Below are 12,837 nucleotides of genomic sequence, written 5' to 3'. Positions count from 1 at the left end.
AATGATCAAAACCCAACATATTTCTATATTTTAGAGTCCCTTCTCTCAGATTAAATTGAAACATTCATGAACTACAATTCTTGTGTGCAATATCACCTATAATTAGAGTTTTCTATGAGAAGGGAAAATCTATAATAATGCAGTATATAAATTTTTCAGGATACTGGAAAATATCTGGGGGCTTGATTTAATTTAGAAAAAAATTCTAACAAAGACAACACCAAGTCCTTTCCCAAACACTAAGCCTTTAGATTTTACGACTGATTTCCAATCATATTATAAAGATTGTCCATTTCCATCTACCAGAAATCTTTTAAAGTAAGGATACCAATAAAACTGTTCACAAACCAGTGAGGGTTTTTCTTAGTTTCATAATTTTTTTTTTTTTTTTTTTTTGCCCTTTTTTGCCAGGGCTGGGATTGAACCTACCACCTCCAGCATATGGGGCCAGCGCCCTACTCCTTTGAGCCACAGGTGCCGCCCTTAGTTTCACAATTTTTTAATAAAACAAATTTGTGGTTTTAAACTTCAGCTTGGGCAATGTAGGAATTTTCACAAGTGCACCAACAGAGGGCCATGTGATAATTTGAATCAAACACGCACACAAGAATTTGTCCTTTGGTGTCTGGTTTTCTTTCTGTGTGATTTCAAACTTCTCCAGGAAAGCAGGGGACAATGCCCGCATCTATGGTCACATGACATCACCATTCACAGCTGCTGATGAACAAGAGAGTAGACCACACACAATGGTACATAGCACTAATCAGTGACGCCATCCACTCCTGGTCACTGAAACCCTTAACTTCGAGGCACCCAGGTTTTCCCAAGAAAGACACAGACAGGCTCTGCACAGATCCAGACCTCTAACTATACTCCTGCTGACACAGAGGCTAAGCCATAAACCTTACATCAACAGATTGTGGAAGCAGGACTAACTTAATTTAGTACATGGTTCATTCCTTTGGCACATTTGACCTTTAGAACTAAATGGCTGCCTTCATTTTTCAAAAAGTAAAGGCATACATTGAGAATTCTCACTCAGTTAAAAACTCCCATGTTCAACAGGACAGGTATAAAAAGCTTTGCCACAGTTTATTTATTTATCTATTTATTAATCTCAGAGTTGTCAGGGGTGTTTTGTTTGGTTTTATTTTTTCTTTTTGTTTGGGCCATGTGTTACATAATTTAAATAAGCAATACGAGAAGAAGACTATTCATTTTCTCCTAAAATAAACTCAACCAAAGATGCATTGTTGACACTGATCAACATCCTGTTTGGTAAAACATAATAATCCATATTCAGAAACTAAGATGAATGTTAAATTAAAAAGATTAGAAAGTAGACTCAAAAGGCAAAGAAGGCCTCTTTTTAATGCTAACAGTCACATTCGTTGGTAAGTACTTTTTGTATAGTTAAAGGTAACCTGCAACATTAACTGTTTCTTTTACTGTTTTGGTTCCAAAATTACCAAGATGCTGCATTTACCTAAGGATGTTTACTGGAGAATTTTTAAACTGGCTCTACATACAGCCAGATGGGACATCCTGCGGTTTTCTCCATGTTATTGACGACACCATGGGGATAGAGTTTGCTTCTCATTTCTTTTTCAATAAAAAATCATGTCTTGGAGTGGCAGGACTGAAATAACCCAACCCTCCCCTTTATACAGAGAGTATCTGCCCAGCTACAGAGACTCTCGTAGCTCACTGCTGCCCGACAGGCAGGAGGAAGCAAGCGTGTGGCAGATTAATTGAACTGTGCTGAGCATTCGTTCTTTAAATATAAAATGCGTGTATAAGAGAGGAATTTTATTGACCACATCATGATTTTATAATTCTTTGTACTGGAGGAAAAAACTCCTTTCCAGCCTGTGGCTCCAAGCGCAGCACCCTCATCTCCCTTTAGCTTATTTAAAAGGAGACTATGGTCACAGAAAAATAGTCCCAGATTTTTGTTCCACTGTCCTATTCCAAAGCCTTTCTGTGTATAGTGAAAAACAAACACCAGAGGAAACCTGGCCTGAGTAAGAAAGTAGAGCCCCGTCTTAGAGGAAAAAAGCAAGACAGCATTTGGCCTCCTCTGCAAGGAGCTGGGAATTCTTGCTGTGGGGGAAAGAAAACGCCCACCCTCCCGCGGAGGGAGGACCCAGCAGAAGTAGTGACACTCGGTGCATTTCTCATCCCCAGAGCTGTCCAGGTCTTGCAAGTGTGTTTGGTCTACACTAGGTAGGCCGGACCCCGCTTCCCAGGGATAGGTGCCCATGGCAGAAGGGGCCCTGGCTGGACGTCTGGTAAAGCCAGGTGACAAAGACATGCCCAAAGACGGCAGCCCTGAGAAAATCAGGACAGACTGGGTCGCCTGGTTGTTAACCTTTCCCAGTGGATGCGGGGGTAGAAGTGGGGGGTGGGGAGCGCGTTTGTAGTTTCCTCCTCATCGCTGTCAAGGGAGCTAATTGCTAAGGAGTGCGCCTTTCCTCGCCTCTAACGTGACAGTCGCTAGTACTCCCCATACCCAGGGCTTCAGGGGAGGAAGAGGTCTGCCCCGAATTGGCCCCTACCTAGGCCTGGGACCCCTGCTGGAGTGGCCCGCGCCCACACCCACCTTGACGACGTAGGTGACTCCGGGCCCCAGCACCTGGTCGTTGGCGTGTGGCGCGCTCCGTGGGGGCCTGGGCAGCGGCTCGTCGCCGGGCCGGCCCTTCCTGGCTGCGCTCATGGCCGGGGCGCGGGGAGCGGGGGGCGCGCTGCCGTCCGGGGCTGCCAGGCTGGGCGCACTGCAGCTGCCCGAGAGCCGCGCGCCAGCCCGCTCTCGGGCGGCGGACGACAGGCCGCGGAGGCCGGAGCTGGAGAGTTTCAGGTGGGACACCTTGTGGAGCAGGTGGCCCAGGCTTCCGGGCCCATCGTCGGGCGCCTTGCGCAGCGCTTCGCCGGACACCAGGTAGGGGGCCACCGCCGGGGTCTCCCGCGCCGCGGACACCTTGCCGCCGCCGCCGCTTACCGACAGGCTGTGGAGAAGGTCATCGACCGATGTCACCGAGTCATTCCTGAAGCGGTTGTACTTGGTGCGTGGAAGCATGCCCCTCCGTGGGCTCGCTGCATCCGCCCGGGCGCTGCTGGTGCCGGCCCCGGCGCGGGCTGCCGCGCATAGCAGGCGAGCCACGGTCCCCGGAGCGGGACGGAGAGTGGGGGCCCCGGGACAGCCCTCTGGAGAGGGAGAGCAGAGCCAAAGGACGGTGCCCTCCCACCATTAAAAGCCAGCACAACAGCGGCCGCGCAGCCCTGGCCCGGGAGCCTGCTGCTTAGGGGTGCACGTTTGCTTTGCAAAAGTCATAGTTGCCTCTGATGGAGCGCCCAGCTGCTTGGGGCTGCTCGCAGCGAAAGCATGACTCACTCTGAGAGGAGACCCTTCTCAACAAAGGCTCGGTGAGCACTGCAAATCACTTCCTGTAGCAAAAAAAAAAAAAAAAAAAAGGAAAAAAAGAAGAAAAAAAAAAACGACATCCACCCGCTGACAGCACACTAGAGCCAATCAATTCTCAAATTTCCTTTTTCTACCTTCCCTGATATTTCCTTCCAACCTTTGGGGGTTTTCACCTCCCTATCAGCCGCCCACTCCGCATTTGTGCCAAAGGTAAATCCAGTTCCTTCAAATGGTCAGATGAACTTTCTGAAACCCATTATTCTATGTTAGGTTTGCTCTTCTCTGCTCAGCCCATCTATGTGAGCCTGGGAAAGTGTCTACCAGTGATGCGTTAAAATGTGACGAAGGCTTTTTAAGAATAAGATCTTTAGTGAATCCTGGTGAATTCTTATTTGGAAGGAAGCAAAAAAATTTTTGAATAGAAGAAAAAAGAACATTCCCCCCACCCCCAGGTGAACATAAAATACCAGTTTCCTGGGTTTTTCCTTTCCTTTTCAAATCAGCAGGGCAGCCATAACAAGTGTCTTTGTGGCAATGCAGTTCCTCAAGGAAAAAAAAAATCTGCATATGAACTTCTACATAGTGCCAGTCAAGGGGTCTTCCCTAATTTACATCAGTCTTTTTCAGCCAGGGTTGAATTGAATATCCACTTCCAAAAAAGAAGAGTGCTTCTTTGACGAGTGGCAACAGGCTCTAGAAATCCATTCCAAAAAAGGGCTGCATTTGAAGCTTTATCTCTACTGAATGTGTTTAAGCTCTGGAAAAATGCCTAAGAACCCCTACAAATACATTTCAATGCTCCTTCGGTTGCTGCTTGCAACCCTGCATTCAGGAAGGGAAAAATGAAGCTGCTTTCATCGCACATCCAATCCACAGGGGAAAAAAACACCTTCTTTTCAGGAGTCAGTCTCAGGCTTGGAAGTGAAATGCACAGGCCTTCTTTCTCTCAGAACAGTGCAGTCCTCAGAGGTCTGCCGGAGACTCTAAAACCCACTGACACCTGTCCTCAGTGAGCTCTGCCAATCTTCCTCGTGCGTTATGACCTGCCCACGGTGAAACACTATCAAAGTTTCCCAGCAACTTCTGTAGAAGCCAATGAATTCACCTCTAGCACATTATCAGGTCACCCTGAGTCCTCCCGTGCTCATGACTGAACGTGTGTGGCACATGAGGTCCGGAGTCTTGAACCCTGCTCTGCAGAGCAAGGTTTAAGGAGCGCCACTCATGGCGGGTGCGCTGGCCAGGCCAGCTCCTAGAACGCAGGAGCGCCCAGGAGCCGCGGCGTCCCCGGCACAGGAAACGCGTCCCCACGGCTCTCCGCCTGTGCCGCAGCCCTAGCAGAACCCGGCTCTCATTTGTTCCCTTCCCCTTGCTTGCATAGCAACAGCAAATGCACACCCCATAGATGACTTTGATGGTTATCAGAGTCCTCCCCAAATCTGAAGCGAAAGAGCCCTATCATTCCCAAACCGAGATCTTCATTAGAAGCCGACAAAAACAGCAAAATGTGAATGAAATGCTGTTTGTGTGAATGAAAGGCTAGCAAGCGAGCCAGCGTTTCTGTGAATGAAGCTGGGCCTTGCAGCCGGTGCCAGGCAACCCCCTGGGCTCCGGCGGCTTCAGCCAATGAGCGGCCGCCCCGGTGACTCATTCAACAAAGGCTCGCTCAATAGTGGAAGATTCCATTTCAATCAAAGGCGGGATCTTTTATGCAACTGCAGCGTGGGGGTGGGGGGAAGGGCACCCAGCCTGATTACAAAGATTCCGGAAGGAAGGGGACAGTTGTTATGATAAGACGAAAAAAACTAGTTTTACAAGGAAATTCGAGGTCCCTAGGCCAGGTCTCGGTATGAACAGGGTCTCTTTCTTGGAGGTGAGCTGTGCCCCCAGCTTTCATTCAGGCCGGCATTCACATCAAGAAGCAACCGTGACTGTGCCCTCGTTCAGCTTTTATTATGAATGTACATTGAATGCACATTCAACACCCAGGCTCCTGGCCCTTGATTCTTGTATGTGAAAGGAATACAGAACACCTGTGAATGTTCTGAGTCTCCAAGGCGGAAAAAAATATCCAAAACTATATCATTAACCCTTTAGCCACCAAGTAATTTTTATTTCTTTTATTACAAGACCAGAGGAAGGAAATCGGTCATTTTTAAATATGAATAGCAATATAAATTTACTACATATGAAAAGACATATAATCTAACAGAGAAATTAATATTCCAAGAACATGATAGTACAGTCACACCCCCCTTATCCAGAAGACAATGTCAGCGTTTTGGAACACAGCAGAAAGGCAGACCAGCAAAGCCTCTCAGGCCGCTGTGCATCAGAAGGCAGCTGTGAGCCCACACGCAGAAGCTCCCACCTCACTCACAGAAGAGCACTTGGCCCTTACTGGGGAGCTGTTCCTGCTTATTTTAGACCTTATTCCAAAAAGCCTAAGCATCTGCTTCATTGGTCAGCCTATGTTCATGTACAGACAGATAACAGAGGAGACACAACTAGGTTAGCTAACGCTAAATGTAAATGAAATTTTCATGGTCTGACAATAGAAGAAAATCGAAAAAGAGTTCCATTTTAAAGTCACCCTTGAGACTCACAAAAGCCAGGCTGTCTGGGGTCACTTACAGTGATAGCCTTTTCAGCATGTTGTGGTTTTTCTTTTAAAAATCAATAATTAAAAAGTGTGTTTGTTTTCTAAGCCACTTTTTTCTATGGAACCAGTGGCTTAATAACAACACAATCTTATTGTTTTCCAGTTCTGTAGGTCAGAAGTCCAAAATGGGTGATAGTGGTATACGGCAAGGGGGTAGGCAGGGCTGGTTCTCCAGAGGTTCCAGGGAGGAGTCCTTCTCCTCCCCATTACCAAGGCTAGAGGTGCCCACAGGTTCCTGATCAAGGGCCTCAAGATGGGCTATGGGAAAGATGGTTTTCCTCCCTATTAGCAGAACATCTAAATTTAATGTTAAAACCCAGTAGAAGCCTATGTGAGTTTTTGGATGTGTGTAGGATACAAAACTATCCAGAAGGGAGCAAGCTTGGCCTGAGGATGTGGGAGCTGACCACGCCCCGGCAGAGTTGTGGCAGTTTGTAATTCTCAGGAGACTCTGTGTGGGGAAAGGATCCAGGCCTGGGCAGCTCAGAATTTCCTAGAATCCTGGGTAGGCAGAGTGGGTCAGTGAGGACTTGTCAGGAGGCTGGGTACTCAGGGAAGCGTGGAGGGGCTGAAGAGGGGGTGACAGTCAAGTTTGCTTCTTATGAAGCCCACTTTGGTAGTGACTTGGGGTGGCTCTAGGGAGTTGAAGAGGGTGGGAGATAGCAGGAAGGGTTAAAAATAACAAGGCCTGGAATAAAGGCAAGAGCAACAGGGTTAGAAAGAAGGATGGATGCAAGATGCCGTGAGAAGGTAAATGATCTGTGTCCATGACAAGACTGAGGCAGGGTGGCTCATCTGGAAGCAGAAGCTGAGAAGAGTTTAGGGTGTAAAATGCCATGGAAAGCAGAGGGTGGTCACAGAGTGGAACAGAGGGTGAAGTGGGCAGTGACTCAGCCCCACACTCCCCAGTCCTGCCAAGAGTTCCATAGAAAGTGTCCTGGGCCTGCAGAGCTCCTGGCTCACTCTCCCTCTCCTCCTCTCTCTCTCTCTCACTTCCTGACTATGGGCTGTCCAGGGAGGGAAGGCCTCCAGTAGGTGGCACCCTGAGCTGAGTCCTCCAGAAAGCAGTGACAATGGAGGGTGCTTGCCCTGGCAGCCCCGAAGCCCAGCATCTCCCACAGAAAGGAACATGGAGGAAAGCCCATGTTTCTGACTTGGATAATTAGGCTGAGTTGAGCCTTGTCCATCAGGATGAAAAGCACAGGCGGGTTGGAAGGAAGAGTGAAGGCTGGGTTCTAGATGCATGTGAGGAGTGAGGTCTTCCACATAAGGATGGCCAGAGATGAAGAGTACTCAAGACTGGAAGTGGAAACTTGAAAATTCCAGGCTTGCCAGATGGGAGCTGAGACAAAATGGGCAGAATGTGGAGGGTAAATATGGAAACCTGCTTTGATGGATGTCATGGAAGAGAGCGTCAAGAGAAAATCAGTGATGGTTAACAAGTGCATTGGTGACTGTCATAACTACTTTTGGTGTCCCCATGTACCAGCAGTGTGTGTCCATTGTGGATGGAATTGATAGGGAGCTTACATCCTTTTTTGCACAAAAAGAAACCAAGAGTCAGAGGAGTTACAAAATGTGCCTGAGCCACACTGGGTCAGGAAGTAACAGAGAGTGGCCTGATTCCAGAGCCATGTTCGTGACCCAGCATTGGTTCAGAAGGCTTGTGTGAGGTCCCTGCTGAGACCCACCTTCTGGATCACTGAACATCTTAGCAAGGTCACAGGATGGGGCCGACTGGTAAAAAGGGTTCAAAGGCCAAGAGGGCAGACGAGCTCTCTGCACAGACCCTCACTGACCATGTGCCCATTCCCCATTTGTTGGGCAGAAGGAGCAGGGCTGGGTATAAGAATATCTTTGGTGTAAGATACTCTGAAACAGGGCTGCCAACAGTGGGAGCCCAGTGGTTCAGCACCAAGGAGAGCTCCTTACAATGTGAGACCTGGGGCTGGCTCCCTGTCCTCTGAGGTGGCCTCTGCCAGCAATAAGAAAGAGTCAGAGCCAGCTCACCAAGCCCCAGTGCCCTATATAAGAGATGAATTTCTTTATTTCTATGGTTCAAATTTATTGTCCCTCCATCCAAGCAGCTCCAGCTCCTTGTATCCCCACAAATGTAGGTGGGACCTACAGTTCCTTGGAGACCACTGCTCACTGGGCCAGGCACCATACCACACTTGATGTAGGCCCATTATTTCTCATGACCCCACCGGTCAGTCTTATTATTACCCTGAGTAACCAAGTGACTTTCCAGAGTGACACAGCTAGCAGGTGGCAGAACAGGGGTTCACACCAGAGCCAGCCTAACCCAGGACACCACAAAAACAATCATAGAAGAGGTGTCCTCATTCCAGCTCTGCAACTACTGAGCTCCCACCTCACTGGAGGAACACAAAAGCACAGCCTACCACCCCCTTGCACAGTTGCCATGGTGACCAGATGGCAAAACACAGGGGCCACACTGGCTCAGCATGAGGCATTTTTATTATTATTGGGGGAAGATTGACAGGTCACAGCCTACTTTTTAAAACTGTAAATTGAAAACTTACAATAGTATAAATTTATGGGGTACAAAATGATATTATGATTTATGAATACAGTATCGAATATTTAAATAAAGCTAGATACCATATCCATCACCTCAAAAACTTAACATTAACATTTAGGTCACTGCCTGCTTTGCACACAGAAAGGGGACAAAGTGAGTCCTGGGAAAAGTCCATTGGCATGCTGGCCTAGTTAGAGGAGATAGGAAAGGAGAAGAGGGCTTAAATACTTTGAAAAAAGAAATGCTGTAAAACAAACAAAACTAGGAAAACAATTCTTGTTCAAAGAGGAGAATCCCAGGGGATAATCCCCAAAAATAAAGAGAGAAATACAAGAATTTGCACTCGACAGTATAGCATATAGTACTGTATGCTCAAAAATAGTTTCTTGGTTAAAATATATAAGAACCATATTTCATTTGTAGAAAAATAATAAATTACAGCTTTTCCTGAAGAGAAATTAATTTAGAGAATTTTTAGTAAGAATTCTGTATTGCCTTCAGTTCCTTGACTATATGTGTATCTAGTTTTATGTAAAATTAAATTTCATGTTCCTCTGAAGACCTGTCCTTAGAGACTTTTCATTGTATAATATAATCTCCACAAATATCGTTCATGGCTGAATAATATCCCATGGAGTTCAGACATTCTCATTCCCTTGTTTAGACCCTCCCCTCTCACTGGACACTTGGTTGTTCCTAGTTTATCAATACTGCAAACCATAATGAAAGCCTTCACACACACATAGCTTGTTTTGTACACATTGAATTCTTTCTCAGCCTAATTCACAAGGGAATGAACATTTCTATAACTCTTAATTGATGTTGCTAAATGCTTCATCAGTTTTCAATGCTGGCAATAATCACTAGGAACATATTAATTTCCCTGCAACTTCAGCAGCTTTGGTTTTTGTAATTTTTGCTGTTTTCCTAGATGCAAACAGTATTGCCCATAGAATAGTTGTAAGACAGACAGACAGTCATTCGAGAGATTGTGGGGTTTTATTGGTGAAGGAAATGTCAGATTTCTGCCTCCATTCTAATTTGTTGCTTTCAAATCAAAGTGTTGAGATTTGCCAGACTCAGTGGGAGGCACTCCGCCTGTGGACTTGAACCTTGCATACATTTACCTTCAAACCGGAAAATGGCTCTGCTTTGAACCTGAGATTCATAGTTCTCAGTGGACTGTAGCGTTTTAGCTACTTTAGTAATTACATTACTTCTGCCAGGCTCTGTGTGTGTTTTCTCTGTAGTTGTCAAATGTTTATTATCTTTATTTTTTGATAAAAATTTTAACATATATTTAATTATGTATAATACAGTTACATTACATCATATTATTTATACATATTATATACAAGATGTTATGCATTACAATCTGTCCATAATTAGATTTTTTATAGATATAAAATCTATACTGGTATAATTGCATATTGATTATTTTTACTGTCTCACTTTCATATGGTTAAATTATGTGTTAGGATTTATACAAAATTATAATTAACATATTTAAAACCTTTGTTGGTATAATATTTATACATATCAATATTATATATACTATTTCTCTTTCATATGGAGAATCAGTAGCAGCAACACAGGGCATTAGAATATAGATAGCTGACTCACCACTGATTCAGAGGAACTTAGAAAGGCTGAGACTACCAGGACATTGTCACTCTCACTACAAGCCACCAGCAGCTATTCCACATTGTAGTTCTCAAACCTGAGCTTCCATGTCCCTAGCAGACTCATTATAAACAAAAGGCCGGCCCCAGCCCAAGGTCTCCAACTCAGTGGATGTGGGCAGCTCCCAAGTGATGGCAATGCCACTCAGTTCATTCCCAAATAAACAAGGTCTTCTGACTACTCAGCCACTGGGCAAGCCTTTAATCCCAATCTGAAAACACAGTTCCTGGGCTTATTCCAAGCCCAGGGCAAGACAGACAGAACATGTCTGCCTTCCAGGAGTTGGGGGTACAGCAAGATGGTTAACCTTGAGGAGAGGGCTGGCAAGACACAATCCTGGCAAAGTTGCTGACATGTCTTCTTCATAGAGCTCGGGACAACATGAAAGCCCTCTATGGCAGAGTTCCCAGCTCTGGTTGCAAACTAAGCGAGGAAGTCAGGAATTTAAACCAAGAAACCCTAAAGATAATAATAGCTGAAAATATGTGCCAGGTACCCTTCTAAGTACTTTAAATGTGTTTGCATCCTAATGATGTACGTACTATCATTACCTGTTTTATAAAGAAACTGATGCATGAAACAGTTAAGCAACTTGAGGTTGCTTGGTTGAGGTCATAGGCCACTTGGGGAGAGAACCAGGACTCAGCTTCAGCCACTGCAGCTCCAGTCCAACCCCTGCAGCCTTATGAGTTAGCAGCACCGGTAGTTAGGAGGTGAGTACAAAGTCAGCTAAAATGAGGAGTGTTGGTTGGAAGTCTATTTAAAAAGCTGTTTAGTCCCCAGGGCCCCTTCCTACTCGACACATCCAGGCTGTGGCCTTTTATCCACTAGAGAAAGTAGAACGAAGATCTTTGCATGGGGAGACACCAGGTATAGGTAAGGGTGAGGCCATCTCAGAAAAACAGGAGGTTAGCAGAGGTATTTACAACAAGCACATGGTGAAGACTTCCTGCTCCTTCCCACTGCCACACACTCCTTCCCAAGATGCTGGCAACCAGTCTGGACAGTGTTGAGTCCTTCCCTAGGAACTGACCAGACCTGACAGGTCACCATATAATAGGGCTGACCATTGATGAGCACCACTCCACTACATGCAGTGCCCTGTAGAGCCACTGAGCAGGAACCCATTGAGCAGACACCCATTGAGCAGGAACTATCTGGGGAAACTCTCCAACGTGAAATATAGTATTACTATAACAGAATCCCTGGGACCAGATAATTTATAATGAACAAGAATTTATTTGGCTCATGGTTTTAGAGGCTGGGATGTCCAGTATTGAAGAACCACATTGGGGAAGGCCTTCTTACTGCATAATAACATGACAGAAGGCATGATGTCGTGAAAGACAGCAGGAGACTGAACTCACAGACTCAGGGCTTTCTATAATCAGCAACAATCTTTTCATAAGGGTGGAGCCTTACAACTTAAACAATTCTCACAAGACCCCACCTGGGGGTTACATTAATGATAAGTACAAATAATACTAAGGAAATAAAAAAGACAACCTTTAAACTCCAAAAATAGAAACAATTGGGCAGAAAAGGAGAAATCATTGTAGTATACTATGTGGCTCAGTTTTGAGTAACATTTGCATAATCAAAATAACATAAACACTGTGTATTAATCTAGCCAAAATACAGTATAAGTACATTGGGGGATTTGGAGGGCAGAAATGTATGTGTGTATTGCAAATTATAAGGAATCAATGATTCCAAAGAGCAATGAAACCCACTGCTGCTCAGGCACGAGAACTAGGAAAAGAGAGGACTAGGGGCACTGTTTCTCAGAACACCTCTCATAGAACTTAGGAATGATTCCAAAAATGTGCACATATAAAATTATCCCAGGAGTTTGCAGATCAGGTATTGCAATAGAAACCCAACCAGGAAAAAAATTATTCTCCCTTAAGGCTCTGATTTTGCAAGTTCTGTATCTTTGTGGTCCTGCCAATAGGAACTGGCTATAAAATATATTTCCAGATATCTAAGATATTCGGCCTTTTAGATGAGATTTCTTCTGATTGCCTATCTGCATGGTGATAGTCTTCCAGAAAGGATGACTGGTTTCCCAGCAGTTAATATCATGGGTTCTGCCTACTGCTGGTCAGATATTTGGGCCACACCTGCTGGCAATGTAGAAGGCACCTCCATCCTCAGGAAGGGAGAGGATCAGTCTTAGCATTTGCTAAAGCAAGAGGCACGCAGTTCACTCATTCAAAACTTAACCCCCTAGGAATGCAAGACAGTGCAGTCACTTTGGAAAACAGTTTGACAGTTTCTTAAAAGGTTAAACATAGATATATTCATCCACCTAACAATTTTACTCCTGGAATTTGCCCATGATAATCGTTTTTAAAAAACATGTTCACAAAAGACTTGTGCACAAATGTTCATAGCATCATTATTCATGGCCAAAAGGAGGAAACAACCCAAATGTCCACACCTGGTAAATAGAATATTACTTAGGAATAAAAAGAAACAAGCTTGGCGCCTGTGGCTCAAGTGGCTAAGGCGCCAGCCATGTAC

The 12,837-nt window shown here is 45.3% G+C and overlaps 1 protein-coding gene across 2 annotated transcripts in view; it reads right to left on the bottom strand.

Annotated features, from left to right (window-relative positions):
• The window catches only part of SHC3 (SHC adaptor protein 3), a 159,793-nt gene extending 156,717 nt beyond the window's left edge, over positions 1 to 3,076 (bottom strand). Inside the window, exon 1 of one of the 2 annotated variants that reach the window (XM_012808351.1) lies at positions 2,603 to 3,076. In XM_012808351.1, coding sequence (XP_012663805.1) covers positions 2,603 to 3,076 — 474 coding nt within the window. The remainder of the gene's footprint in view (positions 1 to 2,602) is intronic. The other variant, XM_023516251.1, reaches the window with a different exon arrangement.
• Positions 3,077 to 12,837: the final 9,761 nt, after the last annotated feature.

This window comes from Otolemur garnettii, unplaced genomic scaffold (assembly GCF_000181295.1).
Source record: "Otolemur garnettii isolate 467f Iridium unplaced genomic scaffold, OtoGar3 scaffold00088, whole genome shotgun sequence".
Taxonomy (NCBI): domain Eukaryota; kingdom Metazoa; phylum Chordata; class Mammalia; order Primates; family Galagidae; genus Otolemur; species Otolemur garnettii.
The sequence above is the reverse complement of the archived record's forward strand: the minus strand, read 5'-3'. Positions and strand labels throughout refer to the sequence as shown.